At 41.6% G+C, this 13,081-nt stretch overlaps 1 protein-coding gene across 2 annotated transcripts in view; it reads left to right on the top strand.

The window, feature by feature from the left end:
• The window catches only part of PRSS12 (serine protease 12), a 150,477-nt gene that overhangs the window by 34,628 nt on the left and 102,768 nt on the right, over window positions 1-13,081 (top strand). Inside the window, exons 2-3 of one of the 2 annotated variants that reach the window (XM_066573880.1) lie at window positions 517-661; window positions 7,784-7,956. The exons of the other annotated variant lie outside the window; for it this stretch is intronic. Of the exons in view, the coding sequence (XP_066429977.1) occupies window positions 517-661; window positions 7,784-7,956 (318 nt within the window). The remainder of the gene's footprint in view (window positions 1-516; window positions 662-7,783; window positions 7,957-13,081) is intronic. 2 annotated transcript variants of the gene reach the window in all.

Below are 13,081 nucleotides of genomic sequence, written 5' to 3'. Positions count from 1 at the left end.
TTTCCGAGGGCATTTTTGGATGATTTATTGATCTGAAATGTGCATGACTCTGATAAAAAGAACCTATTATATCCATATGGCATAAAAATTGCATTAGTCAGGGCAATTTATTATGTGCAAATTCTTGTGCAACTTTGTTTATTTAGTTAGTAGTAGTTTGTTTATTAATAGATTACCTAATTGTTATTGGTTGCACAGTAAACTGTTTCATGTCCTCCGTTCTCCAAATAAACAGTATTGTTATTATGTATCTAAAAGAAGTAACTCAGTTTAAAGTTGTATCAGCATCAAGCACTCAGGATTACCTATTTCAAGACATGAACTAAAATTCCTTCTCAAATACTTTCATGACCTTACAATTTATAGCTTTTCCCTTCAAGGTAATTGTAGTACAAAAAACTATTTGCCCTCAAGCAGAGTGTCAATATCTGGGGAATAAATACATCTCTAAACACAGCAGGATGCCATTTGTGTAGCTCTAGTACATCATCTAAATGCATTTTCAACAATTAACAGGGTCAGTGCGTCTGCGGGGGAGCCAGAAAAGTGAGTCAGAGGGAAGTATAGTAGAAGTCTATGTGAATGGTGCCTGGGGAACGATCTGCAGCAGCCAGTGGGATGATAATGATGCATCAGTCATATGTCGTCAGCTTGAACTTGGGTAAGTTTTCTTAGTAAGAACTTGGTTCATCGTTGTTTAGTTTATATGTGAGCTAAACCTTTAGAAGCTCACTAGAAATGATAACTAAAAGGGCTTAAACAGACGAACATGCTTTTCTCCCGTTATGCAGCTGTGATAATCACGGCCGCATAATGGGACACTGATTTCAATTGATTTAGTTTCGTTTTCACTATTGGGATTCTCGCCCGTTAATTGTACGGCCGAGATAAGATAGGACTTACCCTATCATTCCCGCATGTAGTTATTACTACGTGCGGGAAAGAGAGGGCAGGACCTATCTTCCTGATATTTTATTTCAAACCCCTGTGCTATGGCACGGAGTTTGAATGGCCAGCGAGGAAAAAAAAGCTTTGTTCGTGCACAACTACGCCCCATACTGGCAAGCATAGTTGCGTACACGGTTATCTGAAACCACCCTAAAGGCGGTTTCAGATTGCCTTATGCGTAACTACACTTGCCGGCATGGAGTGTAGTTGCACATGAATGAGTTTTTTGCCGGCTGTTCAAACTCCGCTCCACAGCGCAAGAGTTTGAAGAAAATAGCGGGAACATAGGCTGCATAACAGGACTAAAACACGTTCATGTGTTTAAGCCCTAACTGTGCTCTGGTGTGACTGCATGTCACTAGATTTGGGGCCACTAAACCACCAACATGTGATTATAGAGCTGTGGCTATCTTTCCAAACCTGCCAATGTCAAAAACAGCCTTTTCTGCATGGTGTAGGAATAAGTTACCGGAGAATTACCGAGATTTATTTCCTGTAGTACTAGGTACATAACCACAGTACACCTCACAATGAAGCTTATATGCAGTGATGGGAGGTATACTATCTGTCATGTCTGTCTCCTGAGATCTGTTGTACTACAAGTTCTATGGAGCTTTCCTGCTCAGGTGTGGGGATTGTGCTGGCTGGGTGTGTGTGGGTCTTCAGTCAGCCAATACGCAAACACTAGCAGCAGATGGTAATGCTATAAATGCCAGGTATTTGTTGACATTTTGGCCAATATATGGAAACTAGCGGGCCACATCAGGGCTCTTAGCAATACTGCTGGTCCCTACACTAACTGGGAGTCCAGTGACATAACCAAACAAAACCACAAGACACAAACCCTTTTTGCAGCCACCACACATTGAGCCTGCTCACAGCACACAGAGACACAATGAGAACAGAGAAAGCTAACCATATCCACACCTGGGAAGACAGCGTTATGTGTACTGACACAGAGTGATTGGCTGACTGGAGTCACACATAGGCCCAGACAGCACAATCCTTCACACCTGATCAGAAGACCTCCAGAGAACCTGTAGTACAACAGATCACAGGAGACAGACGTGACACTAGGCTTCATCTATGCACGGCACAGTCCAAGTTCTTTTACTACACAATGCAGAAATGGCCAGTTTTGACATGGGCAAGTTTGGAAAGATAACCTCCAGCTGTGTAATGACATGATGCACTCATGGTTTAGTGACCCCAAATCTAGTAGCAGAGTCCCCTTAGTCTTTTAATTCAAAGTCTGGACTTTTAGTGATTCCATGAAAATTTCATAAACGAAGTCTGTCAGCAATTTTGACTATGCAAAGCTGCTGACAGCACTGTATAGGAGCTGTGTAGAGGTTTTTAAATATACTGTACCTTTGTCTATACTGTTATTATTATAGTCACTGTGAAAATAAACTTTTATTCCAGATCTCAGCTCTGTGCAGTGTGTCCACAATTGGTCTTTGTGTAGGCAACTCTGGCTAGCAACACATAGAGACTGCAGGTTTTCACTCTTAAACCTCTTTGTGAGAGATATGTCCTTTGCTATTATGAGTTCCTAGGGTGCAAAATGGGAAGTCAGGCAATGCCCAGGTCAGACTTAGGTACACAGGAGCAAAGTTAATCAGATTTGATCAGGATAACAGAACAGAAGGCAAAAAAAAAAACAAGTACAAAAACAGAACAGGTGTACAAGTATCAGAACGGGTTCAGGTAATCAGGCTGACGTGAGTGGAACACACAACAGGAAAACTCCACAATAACTGACAGGGTTTGGAAGGTAGTGCAGATGCATATAGAGCACCAAGCAACCTCATTGACTGCTAGAGAGACACACTGACTGGTAGGCTGGGAGAACCTGGTTAACAGGTGAGAAGAACCAAGTAACATGACTCACAATTAAAGGGATAGACCCACAGGAATTATACACAACTTATAGAAGTTCTTTAAAGGGGTTGTCTCACGCCGAAACGTTTTGTTTTTTTTATTCAATAGGTCCCCCGTTCGGCGCGAGACAAACCCAAGGGATGGGTTAAAAAAAAAAAAAAAAAAAAGTTTATTACTTACCCGAATCCCCGCGCTGCGGCGACTTCTTTCTTCCTTTACCAAGATGGCCGCCGGGATCTTCACCCACGATGCACCGCGGGTCTTCTCCCATGGTGCACCGTGGGCTCTGTGCGGTCCATTGCCGATTCCAGCCTCCTGATTGGCTGGAATCGGCACACGTGATGGGGCGGAGCTACAAGGACCAGCTCTCCAGCACGAGCGGCCCCATTCACCAGGGAGAAGACTGGACTGCGCAAGCGCGTCTAAAAACGCCAGAAGACAGCGAATTTAGACGGATCCATGGCGACGGGGACGCTAGCAACGGAGCAGGTAAGTGAATAACTTCTGTATGGCTCATAATTAATGCACGATGTATATTACAAAGTGCATTAATATGGCCATACAGAAGTGCTGAACCCCACTTGATTTCACGAGACAATCCCTTTAAGGCCACCACTAGGGTCAAAGTGAATATACACAACAGAAAGAAAAATGTAAGTACATTACAGCACTGCTCCCGTATGTACCCAACGGTGGTCCATTGCCCTGAAGTGCTCTTGGCTCTGTGCACTGAGCTGCTCCATAGCACTTGCCCTCTGTTGTGAGTGGTGGCTGTAGAGACCACGAGACTGCTATAGGTGTTTGGATGCCTTTGGGACCCATAAGGGTGATTTTTCATGTAGACAAGGTGGTACTGTGCTGCTGAGAACAGCATTGCATAAGCAATTTAAAATCCTGGAATTTTACCACCCGCAACTGCTGTGCGTAATAGCTCCCTAATTGTAGCTATGCTATTGTCAAAAAGCTTTCACAGAAACATGCAGAATTTTTATCAAGTGGATGGAAAGTGACAATGTTCTTGCCTACGTCCTGTATTTACCTAGCAGTTGCCCTATATAAGGAGCAAATAACATCACAACTATACTCATGAGTAGAACATGCAGGGAGGGATTGGGAGAAAGCAGGACGATTACTCCTTCCACAGTTACCTGGAGTATATGGCCAGCTTTACCTTTGACAGTAAACTGTTAAATAATGCTGAGTAAATAAGTATATTCATATCAGCAGCACATTCTGAAATGGGTTCTACATTCTTATGGCAAATCTTCAAAGTATAGCCTTTGCTTATATACTCAGCTTATGATTAAAACTGATCCAAATCTTTGGGTCATTGCCAGACAAAAAAAAACTAGCAATGGAGAATAGCAGAAAGCTTTATATCAATAAATATAGCAAGTCTATGAGGAGAATTGGCTATAAACCACACACTGACTTTTTGCTCTTTTTCCTACTTGCAATGACCCTTTTAGAGAACCCACTTTACTCATACAATGAGACTGTTAAAATAATGTGCAGTTCATCTGCTGATTTATAGCCACGTCTTAATGCATGAAGCTCAACCAACAAATTGTGTCTACAACTGTGTCCATCCTTCGTGATAATACCGTCTTGGACTGCCTGGGCAGAATGCCAGGGAATCCTTCATTAAATATATCATTCTTGTTAGCCTTTTTTGCATTGAATTAAATAGAATATACTTCCCATTCCTAAAATCTAGTATGTACGTATTATGGTAAGGTGTGTGTGTGTAGAAGTCCTATAACCCAGGTAGACCTGTCAAGACTGTAAGCAAAGACTCCAGACGGAAATCAGGCATTATTTTGCTGTGGCAAAAATGCAGTTTAATGTTCCTCCCCACAAAATGATACATTCGCTAATTCCTGAATCTTCATGTGCATACATGAATTTAGATAAGCTACTATCATCATTATCACTTGCTATAGAACTGCTGGAATTGGTTGGCAGTCCCAATCTCCTATATGATGCAAAACAGGTCTGTCATCAAAATACTGTGTATCCACAGTGTTATTAAAACTTTATTATTAAAGGGGTTGTCTGAAACTTTTTGGATTTTTTCTATTGATGACCTGTTTTCGGAATAGGTCATCGGGGTCTGTCAGTGACACAAGCAATAAGAGTTATAGGGGTTGTCCAGGACTCTTTGGATTCAATAGATGATCGGTGGGGTCTACCACTTGGGATTCTCACTGACCAGCTGATTTCTGGAACTGCTGTCACCATGGACAGCGCGGAAAACAGATCTCACTGACCGTGGAGGAGTGGCTCAGGTTGGTATTGCAGAACAAAGTGTACACGGCAGCAGATCAGCTCAGATGTAAAACAACTTGCCTTTATTCCATCTTTAAAACGATGCACACTGCGACGTTTCGACCACTCAGTGGTCTTTATCAAGCATGCTGTTGTTTTACATCTGAGCTGATCCGCTGCAGTGTACACTTTGTTCTGCGGTTTTGAAGAGAGAAAAGGAGTTCGTTCTCATCTTGGCTGTGCAAAATACGCCTCCCCCGTACAAGCGAAGGAGTTTTATTGGGAGTTGATTTTGATTGTAACTATACAGGTTGGTATTGCAGGCACAGCTCCCATTGAATTCAATGAGAGCTACACCTGCAATACCAACCCAGACCACTGCACTATGGTCAGCGTAATCTGCTCCTTGCACTATTCATAGTGACGGGAGTTCCAGAAATCAGCTGATCAGTGAGGATCCAAAGTGGTGGACCCCACCGATCATCTATTGATGACCCGTCCTCAGGACACATTATCCATAGAAAAATTCCAAAGAGGCCTGGACAACCCCTATAACTCTTGTTGCTTGTGACAGTGGAGTCTCCTTCCCTCCATGCACCCAGAACATGGGGCAGATGCCCTGACAGCTACAACCTTGTTATTGGCTATTAGTTGTACGTTAAGCTGTGGATCATAACATGTTTATGCAGGTCACACAAAATTGTTTTATGGAGAGTAATATATAGCATTACAAAACACAAAAACTAACAACTAAATATAATATAATCAATTTATCATATTTTTCATAACAGTATTTCATTCACAGCAGAAAATACATGTGTATGTTTGATTATGAGGATGTTGAGGTTGCTTCCTTGAACTACCCATTTCCCTAGATAGGGGTCTCCCACTTACAACCCCTCTTTATTAGTCAGAGTTGAGAAAAAATAAAACAAGCTTTCTTACTGTGGTGGATCATGGGTGTCTTTGCACTCCATGGATTCCCATTGACATTAATAGGTGCATAATTTCCCCTGCAATGAAAGAAGGACCAAAAATTGGACCTACAGAGATCATGTCATTATCAAATAAACAACTGTCAGAGTGGAATACTTCTTTACCACAATAAGGCCTCCTACAGTGAAAATGAAAGCAATGTTGTTCGCATGCCAGAGACATTATTTCTATGCTAAACTCAAAACAAGGAATGTCTGTAAGAGCCATTAAGTTCAGCAATCATTAGGGTCCTATGTTTTCAGGAGGCACTCAACACCAATACCATCAATAGGGCTTCCATACAGTATGTCATAACTCATAAGGCCTCCCTCACACAGGCATTTGCAAGAACGCTGCATTTTTCAATGCTGCATTTACCGCGGTTTCAGCAGCACTGACGTGTTTTGTCAGTGCTTTGGCTGCATTTTCAGCACAGCTAAAAATGCAGCCAAAGAAGCTGAATGCCAGAAGAATGTGAGGGAGGCCTTATACTCACTTAGCAAGCGCCGTCCGGGACCCTCCTGCTATCCTCTGGCTTCCCTGCAGGCTTCCAGGCACTTGTCATTGCTGACCCAGGATTTCTTGATGGTAATGGGATTTGAAGACCCTGCTTGTTCTGATTGGCTGAGCTGTGGACTCAGCCAATCAGCGCCAGCGCTTGATGCACCAATCACAGACATTCATTGAATGGCTGTGATTGGTGCATCGAGGGCTGGGGCTGATTGGCTGAGTCAGCGCTCGATGAACTAATCAGAGCAGTGTCTTGCTGGAGGCGAGGTCTTCAAACACTGTTACCATCAAGAGATGCTCTGTCGGTGGTGACAGGTGCCCGGAAGCCTGCCCGGAGCCCCGGAGAGCAGCGGGAGGGCCCTGAATGGCGCCTGCTAGGTGAGTATTACTCATTTTATTTCACGAAGTGTAGTTTTCAGGGTAGGGCATGTATTTCAAGTCGCCCGCACCCTCAAAAATCAAGGTAGCAACCTGCGTTTAACGCTGCCAAAAACTCGGTACAATTCAATGAGCGACACTCAGCCGAAAACAGCCAAAAATAGAACGTACATCACTTTCACAGCACAGCGTTGAAAATGCAGTGTTTTAACGCTTGTGTGAGCGGCTCCATTGAAATGAATGGGAGCGTTGTACAGCATTTAGTGCAGCGTTGAAAATGCAGCGCTAAACGCTGTACAAAAACGCCTGTGTAAGGGAGGCCTAAGGCTGGTAGAGACAGCAATTCAAAATGCTTGGGAGATAGATCTGTGCAGTTTAGGTCTTTGCATGGTAGCTGCAAATTGTATTACTGTGCATTGACCTTATACTGTATCTCCCTGTTTATCATACATTAAATTGTTGCTTCATGCCATCAGCTCCCTTTTGTGCTTGCTTTAATCTAAACTAGCAATTATGGTGTAATGTAATGCACAAATTATTGGTGCTACAAAGACAAACAAGGACAAACAAGTCTATAATATGAGCAACATTGTTACAACAGTTCAGGAATGTTCTAACTAAATATAAACATATATGTGGAAATGTTGCAATTGACGTGTTTCCAGCTGTAAACAGCATCTATCACTCGATAATACATCCCATTTTGTTATTGTTGTGTCTGTATTCAGTCATGTGTAATAATACAGCTTCAGATAGTTCACATGCTTTATTAAACAAGTAATAAAAGTCATACTTTTCAATGGTTTTTTTTTTAAAATAGCAATAAAGGGGAAGCAAAGAAGATACCATTATCTGGGGTGATTCCATCTTTTTGGAATGATGTACGTTGCCGTGGTGATGAAGAAAATATACTTCTTTGCGAAAAAAACATCTGGCAGGGTGGAACGTGTCCCCAGGATTTAGCAGCTGCGGTTACGTGTAGTTTTACTCATGGTAAATAAAGTATATAATCCCTAATCATTGTGAAATGTCCAGTGATTTAATAGCCTATGCATTACTGTGATTACTACATGTTTTGTCTTTTTTTTTTTAGCCTATCAGATCATCTAAAACTTGCAGTGTTTTAAGTACAATACAGCAGAGAGTTTCTAAAAACATTTTAATTGAGAAATTATATTTATCTGTATTTATGTATAATTAATTTAATATTTTATCTTATATGCCTATAAAAATATCTAATATGCATTCTTGTTGTATAGAGGACTGGTTTAATGTGCCATATAAATACACAAACAAACTCTAAAAGAAACAGCTGCCCCCCCCAACAAAACAAGCACCAGGACAGCTGTAAACCATATTACAACCAAGGATGGCTTCCCTGATCCACTAGTAGCGCCACATAAGACAGCTAGTTTCCTGAACTGAACCATATAGCCATAAGTATTTACAGAGTGCCCAGGGATGAGCCGGGAGCTAGTGCACTGAGTTCCCACCCCCTCTCCCCCCTTTCTTTGCCCCTCACCACTGTTTGCAATAGGAGGGGGCAGGACAGGGGTGGAATGTAGTTCTGCCCCTGACCTGCCCCTCCCATTGCAAACAGTGGCGAGGGGCCGAGAGGGGGAGGGAGCTCAGTGCACTAGCTCCCGGCCCAGCCACCTCCTCCCCTTGCAAAGAGGGGCAGCATATATCGGCTGGATGTGAAAACCCGACTAATATACACCCGGCGGAATAAGCCCGTACTCATAGTTACGAGGTACGCCACTAGCCAGGGCATCCTACTATGGAATAAATATTGCTACTATTACTACTATTTATTCCTATGGAATAAATCACCTATATTTTTTTTACTAATTAAAAATAGAAACATTTTCCATTTTTCTGATTTTCTGATTGCAGAATTTTTTATTCTGTTGTCTATATATGACTTTGGGGGCTGCCATCTTTCCTGAGCTACAGTATATTTAACCCCTTCCCGCTATAGCCTCTACATTGACCTCCTGCAGCATCACGCGGCGATCTCCCTTCATGCAACGCTGGCGTTAGCTGTTTCTGACAGCTGATCGGAGCCATTAATCCTTTAAATGCTGCCATCAATTCTGACAGCAACATTTAAATCCCCCGGCTGATGTTCCGGGGTCCCATACGACCCCCACGATAAGATCGCGGTTGCTGTCCAGGGGTCATGGCAGCTGGACCCTTCTAAAAGACCCCAGAGCTGTCATAGTAGAATGCCTATCATGCAATGCCCTTGGGGTGGCTTGATAGAATGCCTGTCCATTCGCAGTATGATATAATGCTATGGCATTACATCATACTGCAGGAGTGATCAAAACATCGCAAGTTCTTGTCCCCTCTGTGGACTAAAAAAAAAAGTTAAAATAAGTTTAAAAAAGTTTTACTAATTATTAAAGAAATAAAAGGTAATAAAAGTTTTTAAAAATCCTTCTTTTGCCATATTTATATTAAAATAATCTAAATAATAAATCAAAAATACATGTTTGGTATCGTTGCTTTCTTAAAAGTCTGATCTATCAAAGTAATGCATTATTTACCCCACTTGGTGAACGTTGTCTGAAAAAAAAAATAAAGAACACCTGAATTGTGCTTTTTTGGCCACCCTATCTCCAAGAAAAAAAGTGTTAAAAAGCAACGAAAAAGTTGTATGTACTCCTGAATGGTACCAATGGAAACTACAAGATGTCCTGCAAAAACCGAGCCCCGATATTGACAAAAAAATAACAAAGTTATGGTGGTCAGAAGCTGGCGGCAGAACATAATTTTAAAAAATTAAATATCTTTGAAAATAAATAAAAGTAGCACAGCACAAAAAAATGATATACATTTGGTATCGTAGTAATCGTACTGACCCATAGAATAAAGTTGTCATGTCATTTTTATTGCAGTGTGTACGCTGTAGAATCAAGATGCACCCAAAAATGGCTGAATTTCGTTTTTTTGCCATTTCACTCCACTTAGAATTTTTAAAAAGTTTTTCAGTACATTATATGGTTCATCAAATAGCACCATTGAAAGATACAACTCGTCCCGCAAAAAACAAGCCCTCATACAGCGACGTCGATGGATAAATAAAAGAGTTATGATTTTTTAAAAGGGGGGGAGGAAAAAACGAAAATGGGGAAAAAAATATCCATAAGGGGTTAAGCCCTTAGACAGTTATGCTTAATGAAACTTTTTGAGTTCCTGTTTCCATTTATATCAAATTTCTATATCTGAGTGTCATTAAGCTGGAGTTCTGAAGGTTTCAAATCAGGAAGATTATTTGTAATAACCCTGTAGAATGCAGCTAAACAGTCAAAAAGGATGACCCTGTCAAAAGGCAGAGAGAAAGAAAGACATTGTGTCCCAGCAGGCGATTTTCCTGTGCATCAAACAGATCAATTAAGCCTAGAGACGGGAATGCAGCTGTGTCCATTACAAGGGCTGCAGCAGTGATCTCATTTATAATTCAAGATCTGTACGTTAAAACCAGAGCGGCAGGTTTGTACCGTTAAGTAACATATCAAACGTAGACTAAAGGGTTCTCATCCTTAAAGTCTGATGTTGTGTCTTTTGTAGAATCAAATGGAATCATTACAATGAGTGCCCCAGCAACTCCCCGCTGCGCACCTCTCACGTCTGCCGACTAGAAGGCTTTGTTCCTTAAACGGTAACAGGATTGAGAAGGCTGTGGTACATGTTTATTGCTGCAGGATTTCCCCATCATTTTATATGTGTATAAGTCACACAAAGAACCACTCATTTCAAAAGCTATGTTTCATTTCACATTGATGTCTTAGTGAACCGGCATACAATATCACAGTTCTAAAGACTCTGAAATTGCCTGAAGCCTGCAGTGACATGTGCTAATAAACAACTCATTTCATGATATATTCAACCTGCTATAAAAGTCAGTCGGTGATTTCTTGCTTTTTCTTCTAACAGTGTAAACAAGTCACAGAACTCCAAAAACGTAATGGCCCTGTTACGCGGTTCTCATTTGCCCAATGGAACGAGCTGGTGATGTTCTAAACGATATTCGTTCTGTCTAAATGGGCCATTAAGGCCTCTTTCACATGGGCGTCGTTTTAGCGCTCTGATAGCTGCGTTAAACAATTGTGGCTATCGGAGCTTAGAGTCGCGTGAATAAAGAATAGTAGTGACTTGGTCTGGTTATTTTTGTGATTTTACAGAACTGGCTGCAGTGGCTTGCAGTGCATTGACGTAGCAGCACTGAAATCGCTCGGCTGCCAGAACAATGTAAAATGACATTAAATGCCTCACTAGAGGCACCTGTCATTGTTTGGCAGCGCTTACCGCTGCTAAACTCTCTCCCCCTCCCTTTGCTCCCTATGTCCACTAACAAAGCACTGCTAAATTGTCACATTAGCTGAGACTGAGATAAAGAACGTGGTACCCGTTCATAGCTGCTGCCAATTCAGGTTGTTAGTTTTTAGGGATTTCTTGGGAACGGCTTTTTTCAGCATTTTCCTCTATAACGCCTCGATCACACAAGTGTTTTTTTCACACAGGAATAGACACACACACACAAAAAAATTGCCGCTCTCATGTGTAAAAATCATGTGAATGGGCAATGTTTTATGAGCAGAGCACCCGAGCTTCATGCGCTTGAAAATTGCCCATTCACTGGAGCAGCTGTGCTTAAAAAAGCACAGCTGCTCCAGGATGAGAGAGAGAGAAGAAGCCCCACAGGGCTTCGAGATTTCCACATAGCAGGGAGAGAGAGAGAACTATGAGGGATTAACCCATAGCAGGCAGAGATGGAGCAGGGCTATGGGTTGGTACAGTACTATGCGCCAACACACATGCAAATTGACGGGCAAGACTCATGGTAGTGAAGATGAAACTACTGAAATCCTATTGATATAAGTGGCTTCATTTTGTCCTGTTATACGGCGGTGATTATCTCGGTCGCATAAGGGGACAAAACCACATTCATCTGAATCTTCCCTTAGGGCAAAAACACACTGATGTAGGCGCAACTGTGCTTGCCGCCACAGAACATAGTTCTGCCTGAACGAAGGAAATTTCTTCCCCTTCGATGGCCAGTTTGAAAAAAATAACTCACGAAGATAGGTGCTACCCAATCTTCCCCGCACGTAGTGACTGCATTGTGCAAGTCCTATCTTTTCTTGGCCATAGTATTCACAGTCAAGAAAACTGCTAGTGGGAATGAAACCACTGAAATCCTTTTGAAATCAGTGGATTCGTTTTGTCCCATTATGCGGCTGTGATTATCATGACTGCACAAGGGGAAAAAACATGTTCATGTGTTTTTGCCCTTAGGGCTTAAACAGATGGGCATGTTTTAGTCTTGGTATGCGGCCTTAAAAATAGCAGCCATATAATGGGATGAAACAAGACTATTGAGTTCAATGGCTTTGTTTCCACTATTGAGATTTTCGTGCTTTACTACTATGTGCGAGAAAGATAGGGCAGGACCTAGACTAAACTTGTGCACACTAGCGTGGAGTTTGAATAGTACGAAAAAGAAACCCCAGCCCAGTTCACGCGATAATACAGTCCTTAGCAGTAAGCGTATTGGCACATGCCCCATGTTTTTTTGCCCTTAGATGACATTTATACCCCAAATGTATCGAGGTACAGTTCACTTCAAGTGTATGTCTACAATATACTGTTTTTGATGGATAGATTTTTATTTTTCACAATGGTGGTAGATATATTTTTTTTCTGACAGAGGCAAATGTACATATGGTTCTAGTACAGTGCATATATAGTGCGTTTGGCTCTGGTAGTGTGTCTATGCAGTGAGCTTTGTTCTAGTACTGCATCTGGTAAGTTTAGTTCTGGTATTGTATCTGTGTAATAAGCTTGGCTCTCTTACTGCAGCTAGATAGTAACGTTGGTTCTGTTACTGTAGCTAAGTAATAAGCTTGGTTCTACTACCGTAGTTATGTAGTAGGCTTGGTTTTGTTATCGTAACTATATAGTAAACTGGGTTTTGGCACCACAGCTGTATTATAAGCTCTGTTCTGTTACAATATATATGTAGTAAGCTTGGATCTGTTAACATATCTATGAAGTAAGGTTGTTTCTAGTACTGTATATATGTAGTAAGTTTTGTTCTGTTTTTGTATTT

Source organism: Eleutherodactylus coqui, chromosome 7 (assembly GCF_035609145.1).
Source record: "Eleutherodactylus coqui strain aEleCoq1 chromosome 7, aEleCoq1.hap1, whole genome shotgun sequence".
Taxonomy (NCBI): domain Eukaryota; kingdom Metazoa; phylum Chordata; class Amphibia; order Anura; family Eleutherodactylidae; genus Eleutherodactylus; species Eleutherodactylus coqui.
This window is presented reverse-complemented; position numbering and strand designations above follow the sequence as displayed.